General features: G+C 42.4%; 1 protein-coding gene across 3 annotated transcripts in view; it reads right to left on the minus strand.

Moving 5' to 3' along the window:
• COQ7 (coenzyme Q7 homolog, ubiquinone (yeast)) overlaps nt 1-10,652 on the minus strand; it is a 14,165-nt gene that overhangs the window by 2,914 nt on the left and 599 nt on the right. For all 3 annotated transcript variants that reach the window (XM_010837113.1, XM_010837112.1, XM_010837111.1), the window contains exons 2-5: nt 4,047-4,225; nt 2,810-2,924; nt 1,832-1,971; nt 1,106-1,174 (exon numbers count right to left, since the gene is read on the minus strand). In XM_010837113.1, the coding sequence (XP_010835415.1) occupies nt 1,106-1,174; nt 1,832-1,971; nt 2,810-2,924; nt 4,047-4,184 (462 nt within the window). In that variant the 5' untranslated portion in view covers nt 4,185-4,225. The remainder of the gene's footprint in view (nt 1-1,105; nt 1,175-1,831; nt 1,972-2,809; nt 2,925-4,046; nt 4,226-10,652) is intronic.

Here is a 10,652-nt window from a genome sequence, read left to right on the forward strand (position 1 = left end):
TGTATGCAGGTCAGGAAGCAACAGTTAGAACCGGACATAGAACACAGACTGGTTCCAGTTTGGGAAAGAAGTACATCAAGGCTGTATATTGTTACCCTGCTTATTTAACTTATATACAGAGTACATCATGTGAAACGCCAGGCTGAATGAAGCACAAGCTGGAATCAAGATTGCTGGGAGAAATATCAATAACCTCAGATATGCAGATGACACCACCCTTATGGCAGAAAACAAAGAAGAACTAAACAGCCCTCTTGATGAAAGTGAAAGAGGACAGTGAAAAAGCTGGCTTAAAACTCAAGATTCAGAAAACTAACATCATGGCACCCAGTCCTATCCTGTCATGGCAAATAGATGGGGAAACAATGGAAACAGTGACAGAGTTTATTTTGGGGGGCTCCAAAATCAATGCAGATGGGCAGTGCAGCCGTGAAATTAAAAGATGCTTGTTCCTTGGAAGAAAAGCTATGACCAACCTAAGTAGCATATTAAAAAGTAGAGACAGTACTTTGCCAACAAAGGTCCATCTGGTCAAAGCTATGGTTTTTCCAGTAGTCATGTACGGATGTGAGAGTTGGACTATAAAGAAAGCTGAGCATTGAAGAATTGATGCTTTTGAACTGTGGTGTTGGAGAAGACTCTTGAGAGTCCCTTGGACTGCAAAGAGATGCAACCAGTCCATCCTAAAGGAAATCAGTACTGAATATTCATTGGAAAGACTGACGCTGAAGCTGAAACTCCAATACTTTGGCCACCTGATGTGAAGAATAACTCTTTGGAAAAGACCCTGATGCTTGATGATGACTGAAGGTGAGAGGAGAAGTGGACGACAGAGGGTGAGATGACTGGATGCCATCACGGCCTGGACATCAATGGACCTGAGCTGAGCATGCTCCGGGAGCTGGTGATGGACAGGGAGGCTGGCGTGCTGCAGTCCATGGGGTCGCAAAGAGTGGGCACAACTGAGCGACTGAACTGAACTGACCGATATGGGTTCTCTTTCTCTGACGGTGGTTTTATAACTTTCTGGAAACAGAAATGTTCCTGTGCCTCAACCTTCCAAATAAAGTACCACTACAAGCAAACAGTAAAGATGGGTCCCTACCAGTTCTGCGTCATGTTCGAGGCCTATGTCATGGTGCTCAAGTTCTTCATCCCGAAATTTCTTGATCACCTGGTTAAATAAAAAGAAACTGAAACAAGTCAGCCTTCCAACTGCCCACTGTTCAAACTTACTCTGGTGGCCAAAGCCTCATGTTGCCGTCTAAGACACGGGTAGGCAGACTTTTCCTGCAAAGGCCCAGAGGCAGTACTTCAGGTTTCTCGGGCTATAAGGTCCCTGTCACAATGACTCAACTCTGCCACCCTAGAGGGGACAACAGCCATGGACACACAGACAAATGAGTGCAGCTGTGTTCCAGAAAAACTTATTTACAGAGACAGGTGGGTGGCCACTGACTTAGACTTAAAAAAAAAATTAAACAGTCCCCTTATTTTCTGTAGAAAATTTCTGAGGATATTTACTTATTATTCTGAGTACATTCGTTTATTTAATCTGAAGGATCTGTGCTTGTGGCCTTCGCTCAGGATCCAACAATGACCCAGAGGCAGAGAGAATACAGGTGTGGGCTCAGGAAACGCGGGTTTCAGTCCCAGCTCCGCCCGAGCACGTGACAGGGCCCATAGCTTCAGTGTGCACGCCCTTCAAATGAGGTGCTGCCCCAAGTTTCTAAGGCAGTGCTAGTCCCTAACATTCTATTTTGTTCCTCTTACCAAACTGCGTTATCTGCCCTTTCCCCCTGGCAGTCCCTTCCAGAGCGTGGTCCGATACCTGCAGAAGCTCCTCGTATTTTTCAGGCTCCTTCTCCATCAGCGTCCTGATCTGGTTGTTGTAGTGGTGTGCAATGGACTCTTCCACGGCCACCGTGCAGGCCATGGCGCCCTCCTTCCCAAGCAGGGCAGTTCCGGCGCCTGGAATGGTCAGATCCAGAAGGTAAAGGATGGGGTTGACACCACTGGGGATGGAGACCAGGTCAGGGTTTGTCGCCTGGCACCCTGGGGCTGGGCAATTCCTTGTTGTGGGGGAGTGTCCTGAACGTGGTAGGATGCTTAGCGGGATCCCTGACCTTTACCCACTAGGTGCCAGTGGCATCCCCAGTTGCAACAACCAAAACTGTCTCTAGATGTTGCCAAGTGTCCTCAGGAGCAACCTGCCATCCTTGAAAACCACGGTGCCAGATGACAGTGTCAAACCCTGTAAGAATGTTCTTTGAGTGCTTTTTCTAACCTTCTGATAATGGCAGGAGCGAGTCTTCACTGGGGTTCTTGGGTTCTTCTCTATCACTGACTCTCCCTTTTTATTTTTGTGTTTTTTTTTCTTTTGGCTGTGCCTCAGGGCTTGTGGGATCTTCATTCCCCAACCAGGGCTGGAACCTGGGCCCTCAGCAATGAAAGCGCTGAGTCCTAACCACTGAACTGCCAGGGAGTTCCCTGACTCTCTTTTTAAGAGTGAGCAGATCCCAAGTTTAGAACCTTCATCAGGGAACTTCATCTGGCCAGTCAAATTACTCTAGCCTTTTCCCTCTCTGTTGTAGTTATTTTCAATGTATCTTCTATTTATAAAAGTACTGATTTTAAGGTTCTATCTTAAATAAATTTAAGCAAAAAAAAAATCAATTTAACTTTAGAAAAATATTAAGTAAACGAAAAGGTTGTAAGGGGACACAGCAAGAATTGTAGAGGGGTTATTTAGTGATTCAGCCATCCCAGATCCCTAAGCTCACACGGGCTCTCCGAGATAGACACGTACCCAGTGCAAACCCCACCACGTTCCAAAAGGGCATGAGGACGGTAGGCCGCACCCTGAATGCAACCATCAGCTCATTGAACTTTTTCAAGTGGTCCTTTTCTTGGTCCCACATTTTCTGTAAGAAACATAAAAACAAAGACATTTCAGAGAGACCACCTGCTACGTAATAAGGAAGCCACATGCTGTGTTCATGTGGGTAAAGGAAGCACAATGGGGAGAATGATGGGAACTGCTACTTCCCCCAGTCCCCTTGAATCATCGAAGGAAAAGCCCTAAACATCAGATTACGGGGAAGAGAGACAGCAAACCAAGAGAAATGTCCGTTATCTCCATTCCAGACAAGCAGAGTCCGAACCACAGAGCTGGCAGAAGCTGCTCAGATCCACAGTGTGCCTATTCAAGGACAAGGGGCCACACCCCAAAGACATGAGATGCGTAGCCCATTTCAAAATTTAGGAGGGCAGAATATTACCCTTTATATGATTTCCTTTCAGACAGCCAGAAATGTATCATTTACATCAAAGGAAAAAGGAAGAATGATCGTAAGAGCTAACACGTAAGAGTATGTCCCATAGCCAGGTACTGTCAAATAGCTTTGTGAAGGACAAACTATCATTATCCTCACTATACAGATGAAGGAAGTGAGGCACAGAGAGGTTAGGTAATTTGCCCAAGTACTCAGAGCAGGCCATTTAACTTGTGCTAAGTGGCTACTACATGCCAGGCATGGTATTCGCTGCTCTACACCAGCTCATTTACTCTTCACCAAAACTGAATGACGTTTTGTCAGCTCATTTTGCAGACACGGAACACGTCATGGGGCTTCCTCAAGCTCACAGAGGTAGGAGGTGGGACAGAGCTGGAATGGGAACTTCGCTCTGTGTGACTATAAAATATATATCAAGTATCAGTATAAAATATCAAATATCCCCACTGGGCTCCACTAGGGGTGGGACCACAAGGTCTTACAACCGGTGTTTTGAGTTGATGCAGTGACTCTTAGTCCTTTTTTATTGCTCCCCGCCACGAAATTTTAATACTACAGCTAGAATGTGTATTTGTTTATGTACTATAAATCTGCTTATGTCTGTCTGCAGTTTATAAAAAAGAAGAATACGCTTTTTACTCCTCCACCCCCACCCCACAACCAATTTTTCCTCTCTTGGGGACAACAGTACCTCCCTTGACAACGCATGACCCGATGTGATTCATCACTGAGAGATCAAGAGGTGCCCACCTGAATGACCGGCCCGATGCTCGTCCGACCCAGGACGGCCATCTGCCCTGCATAGATGCGGTTCGCTCCATATTCACCTGCATGATCCACCCGGATTATCCGATCCACAGCTTCCCTGTTGATATTGTCTAAGGTCATTCCCGAACTGCAAAATCTGACACTGATTCTTCTTCCATAAGCTGCAATGCAAGTGTTTATTCTCCGTTACTCTCAGGTAAAATTGAGATGATTCCTTTCGTAGAAGAAAGAGGCATCTTACAGCAAAGGTCACAAATAAGCTCCCCATAGGTTGGGGAAGCCTACAAGTGGACTCTGTTTAACCTGCAGTAATTTGTGGCTTTGTTTTTTAAACTTCTTATTTTGTATTGGGGTATAGCTAATTATCAAAAAATGTGATAGTTTCAGGTGAACAGGGAAGGGACTAAGCCATGCATACACACGTACCCATTCTCCCCCAAACACCCCTCCATCCAGGCTGCCACATAACACTGAGCAGAATTCCATGTGCTATACAGTAGGTCCTTGTGAGTTATCCATTTTAAATACAGCAGTGTGCAGTTTTCTTTTTTTTAAAGTAAATTAATTGCCAGTATTTAAAACATAGAAGATTTAACATAAAGATTTGGAGCCTGGCTTCAGTTGAAGTGTATGTCCATCTAGAAATACTGACGGTGTCTTCTCACCAGACAGCAAACACGGCAGCTGTCTCTGGATGGGCATGTTTCCCCACTTCATACACCTGCTTCTTTTCCAACTCTGGCTGCACACAACCCCTAGGGGGCTCTCAGAATCATGGATGCTTCTCCCCAGTTGATCCCTGGGAGATGATGCTTTTAAAAAGTTCTGTGCACAAATGTTCTCTGCAGCCAAGGTTAAGAACTGTAGATTTAATTTCTCTTATTAAAAGTTATCTGTGCCAGTGAGCATCTGACTTTGAGAATTTAGCCTAGCGCTTACGTTTCATCTCATTCTGGTACTTGATTCAACTGAACTCTTCCTGCTTTCAAAATGTAAATTCTTCAGGATAGATTAGATTTTGTCTTTTAAAAAAAATCTCCAAATAGTTAACACCTTGACTATAATCTCTGAGGCTTGTATTAGAGCATTCCCAAAGTTCTCTCCCCTAAGAGAAGAGTTTTATAACATGTTTAGATGTATAAGGTGTTAACTCATTTTGCAGATATGGAAGTAAAGACTTAGACCATTTAGTTGGTAATGTGAACTCTGACTGTACTGATATCATCTTGAGATGTGTTTCAGGGCTCTTATGACTACCATCTGTTTAATAGATACCTTTCATTTAGGCTAAGGAAAACCCACAAAATGTGTAGAAAGTTTCATTCTGATACATCTATAGCCTTTTTTTTTTTTCCATTAAAAAAGGCTTGAGTGCTTTGGACACAAAGTGATGGGGTAGGCCTGATGAAACCTGAGATGTGCATTTGAACTTTTCAGGCTGAGGATTTTAAATGCCTTACTCTAGACAAAGGAGCAGTGGATATGGGGGTCTGAAGCATGGTGTCCCAGCTTTGAGCCATTCTTCCACAGAACCTGCTCCATCTCACTGAGCATGCCTGACTTAACTGGGTGGATTCCAAGTTCTGCTAGGTGTAAGGTACCACTCAGATCTATGTCATCAGACAGCAGGTCACTGTGGTCCACGGCCTTTTGCTTTGTTTTGGCCACGCTGCATGCAGGATCTTAGTTCCCCTACTAGGCTTCGAACCTGCGCCCCCTGCAGTGGAAGTGCAGAGTCTTAACTGCAGGACTGCCAGGGAAGTCCCTCCATGACCATTCCATGTGGAGAACAATTTGAGACATTTGACAAAGTCAAGGTAACCTGTCCCAAGTTTTTCCTCCAAGTCCAAGGCCTGGCCTCCTTGTAGACAGATGTGGTCCAAAAGTTAAAATTAAAAATGATGAGAGGTGACCTTCCCTGGCGGTCCAGTGGTTAAGAATCCGTCTGCCAATGCAGGGGACATGGGTTTGATCTCTGGTTCTGGAAAACCCCACACACCACAGGGCAACTAAGCCTGTGCATCACAACTACTGAGCCTGTGCTCTAGAGCCTACAAGTCACAGTACTGAAGCCCACCCGCCTACAGCTTGTGTCCACAGCACGAGAAGCCACTGCAGCGAGAAGCCCTCAAACTGCGATGAAGAGCAGCCCCCGCGCTGCAGTGAGAGGAAGCCTGTGCAAAGCAACAGAGACCCAGTGCAGCCACGAATAAATAAATAATGAGATGACTCGACTTCTTAAAATAACCTTGTTCTCTCATTTTGTTACTCCCACCACAAAATGTGTTAATAAGAAAGAACTTTTAAAACAACACAATACTCCTTTCTTTTTTTTGGCCAAGCTGAGTGGCTTGTGGGATCTTAATTCCCAGACCAGGGACTGAACCATTGAACTGGGCCCTCACCAGTGAAAGTGCAAAGTTCTAACCACTGAACCATTGGGAAATTCCTCAATATTAATTTTTAAGAAATCATTTACTGAGAAATAGCAAGGGGTTAAGTGCATGAGTTCAAACACACAGCTGACTTTTGATGGGTAGAGTTATAATTCCTATTAAAAACATATTTGACTTTTCCCTAACACTGCAACACTTTTCCAGATTCAGGCACCTAATAAATGCCTTTTTTGAGGTATATGTGGAGGGTGAGGTATGGTAATATTTGCCATCCCTATCTTGTCACAACTTCTGCAAGGTGGCTTTAAAAAGTATTGGATGGATGCTTTTTAGATTGCAAAGATATCCTTTAAATGGCCATACTATCCAAAGTAATCTACAGATTTAATGTGACCCCTATCAAATTACCCATGACATTTTTCACAGAACTAGAAAAAATAATCATGAAATATGTATGGAACCATAAAGACTTAGAATTGCCAAAGCAAGTCTGAGAAAAAAGAACAAAGCTGGAAGAATAATCCTCCCGGATTTCAGACAATACTCCAAAGCTACAGTAATCAAAAAAATGTGGCACTGGCACAAAAAGAGACAAATGGATCAACTGAACAGAACAGACAGCCCAGAAATAAACCCACACACCTAGCCAGTTAATCTTTGATAAAGGACGCAAGACTAGACAATGAGAAAAAAACAGTCTCTCCAGCAAGTGGTGTTGGGAAAGCTGGACAGCCACATATAAATCAAGTTAGAACATGCTCTCATAGCATACACAAAAATAACTCAAAATGTAAGTTATAAATAAATAAGACAGGACACCACAAAACTCATAAAAGAGAAAATAGGCAAAACATTCTCTGATATAAACAGTACCAATGTTTTCTTAGATCAGTCTCCCAAGGCAATAGAAATGAAAGCAAAAACAAATAGGACCTAATCAAACTTATAAGCTTTTGCACAGCAAAGGAAAATGCAAAGACAACCTTCAGACAGAAAATATTTGCAAACAATGCAGCCAACAAGGGCTTAATTTCCAAATTATACCAACAATTCATACAACTCAAAAAAACCACACACACACAAAAAAAACCCAAACAACCCACTAAAAAAAACAGGTAGATCTAAATAGACATTTATCTGAAGAAGATCTACAAATAGCCAATAGACACATGAAAAGACGCTCAACACTGCTAATTAGAAAAACGCAAATCAAAACTACAATGAGGTACTACCTCACACCAGTCAGTCAGAATGGCCATCATTAAAAAGTCTACAAATAACAAATGCTGGAGAGGGTGTGGAAAAAAGGGAACCCTGGTACATTGTTGGTTAAGAATGTAAACTGGTGGAGCCACTATGGAGAACAGTATGCTGGTTCCTCAAAAAACTAAAAACAGTTGCCATATGATCCAGTAATACCACTTCTGGGCATATACCTGGACAAAACTATAACTGGAAAAGACACACGCACCCCAATGCTCATAGCAGACTATTCACAACAGGCAAGAGATGGAAGCAAACTAAACGTCCACTGACAGATGAATGGACAAAGAAGATGTGGTCTGTCTACACACACTCACACACACACACACACAATGGAACACTGCTCACTCCTAAAGAGTGAAATAATGCCATTTGCAGCAACATGCATGGATCTAGAGATTATCATACTAAATGAAGGCAGAGAAACACAAATACCAGGTGATACCACTTATGTGTGGAATCTAAAATGAGAACTAAGAAATTTACAAAAGAACTTATTTAAGAAACAGACTCACGTAGAAAACAAACTTTTGGTTACCAAAGGGGAGATGGGGTGGGGGAAGGATAAATTAGGAATCTGGAATTAACAGATACAAGCTACTCTCTATAAAATAGATAAGGGCCTTCCCTGGTGGGCCAGTGGTTAAAACTCTGCCTTCCAGTGCAGGGGTGTGGGTTTGAACTCTGGTCAGGGATTTAAGATCTCACATTCCTTCCGCCAAAAACCAAAACATAAGACAGAAACAATATTGCAACAAATTCAATAAAGATGTAAAAAATGGTCCACACCAAAAAGAATAGATAAACAAGGTCCTACTATATAGCACAGGAAACTATATTCAGTATCTAGTAATAAATTATAATGGAAAAAAAAAAGTATGAGATGGACCATAGACAGGGCACAGAACTAGAATCAGAAAATACCTATCTTGTCTCTAACACAGACTTTTGACAATTCCGAATTGCCATTTCTTACATATAAAATTGGGAACAATCTGGTTATTTTCTTTTTTGGGGAAACACAATAATATCTGTCTTACTGAGTTATCATAAAGATAAAAAGATACAGGACACAAGTAACTACAAGTGAAAAAGAATGAAGGAGCATTAAAATTCATCTTCAACAATCCTGAGTTGTGCCTGCATTGTCACACACTTTAAAACTGAGAAATAATAAAATTGAGGCCCAGTGCTAAAAGCTCTCAAGTGCATCATTTTCTATTTGTGATTTCCTAAAATGTGAAACATATACCAGTGATGACACCTATGAGATTTCAATTTGTATGTGAAAAGATCTTAAGTTGCTATGATTCTCTTCCATACACATATAGAAACCTATATGCAGGTCAAGAAGCAACGGTTAGAACTGGACATGGAATAACAGACTGGTTCCAAATTGGGAAAGAAGTATGTCAAGGCTGTATATTGTCACTCTGCTCATTTAACTTAAACGCAGAGTACATTATGCGAAGTGCCAGGATGGATGAAGCACAAGCTGGAATCAAGATTGCCAGGAGAAATATCAATAAACTCAGATACACAGACGACACCACCCTTATGGCAGAAAGCAAAGAACTAAAGAGCCTCTTGATGAAAGTGAAAGAGAAGAGTGAAAAAGCTGGCTTAAAACTCAACATTCAGAAAACTAAGATCATGGTTTCTGGTCCCATCACTTCATGGCAAACAGATGTGGAAACAATGGAAACACTGAAAGACTTTATTTTCATGGGCTCCAAAATAACTGCAGATGGTGACTGCAGCCATGAAATTAAAAGACACTTGCTCCTTGGAAGGAAAGCTATGACCAACCTAGACAGCATATTAAAAAGCAGAGAAGTTACCCTGCCAACAAAGGTCTGTCTAGTCAAAGGTATGGTTCTTCCAGTAGTCATGTATGGATGTGAGAGTTGGACCATAAAGAAAGCTGAGCGCTGAAGAATTGATGCTTTTGAACTGTGGTGTTGGAGAAGACTTTTGAGAGTCCCTTGGACTGCAAGGAGATCCAACCAGTCCATCCTAAAGGAAATCAGTAGTGAATATTCATTGGAAGGACAGATGCTGAAGCTGAAACTACACAATACTTTGGCCACATGATGTGAAGAACTGATTCACTGGAAAGGACCCTGACGCTGGGAAAGACTGAAGGCAGAAGGGGACGACAGAGGATGAGATGATTGGATAACATCACTGACTCAATGGACATGAGTCTAAGCAATCTCCCGGAGCTGGTGATGGACAGGGGAAGCCTGGTGTGCTGCAGTCCATGGGGTCGCAAAGAGTCGCACACACGACTGAGCAACTTAACTGATTCTCTTCCAACTCTTTTGATTTTATCAAGGAGACTGTCTCAGTTTACAGCTGACATATCTTAAAATCTTCCTAACACTTGTTAATTTTCCTTTCTTTCGAGAAAAAAGATGGGCTTGAGTTCAAACCTTGGTAGACAACAGTATCTAATACAATAACTTGTTTTCAGCGTACTTTTATGATTTTTTTCTTGGGACAAGAAATACTGGTTTTCCGTTTACCTAGGGATCTAGTTTCCAGTGTTCTGATTTTAAAAAGGAATATGGTCTAGGGAAAAAAAAAAAAAAAAACTCTAGTAATATCAGTGGTAAAATATCAATGGTACAGTTATTAAGAAAAAATCCTGAAGGTGGTACACGCATGGTTTAACTTTGAGAAAATGACCTCACAATTTTCTGAGGCAGCTCAGATAAATGAGGAAAAGACGAGTCAAAATCTAAGCCCAAGTCTCCCTACTCCAATTCGATGCTCCTTCCAACATTCCGGTGCTTCTCTAACTTGCAAATGCACACGAGTCATTCCAAGGTCTTGTTAAGATCCGGTAGGTTAGAGGAGCGATCTGAGAATCTGCGTTTCTAACCGGCTCCGGAGTGGGGCGGGCGTACGGGAGGAAACCCACTCT

Source organism: Bison bison, unplaced genomic scaffold (genome assembly GCF_000754665.1).
Source record: "Bison bison bison isolate TAMUID 2011002044 unplaced genomic scaffold, Bison_UMD1.0 scf7180017864072, whole genome shotgun sequence".
Classification (NCBI taxonomy): Eukaryota; Metazoa; Chordata; class Mammalia; order Artiodactyla; family Bovidae; genus Bison; species Bison bison.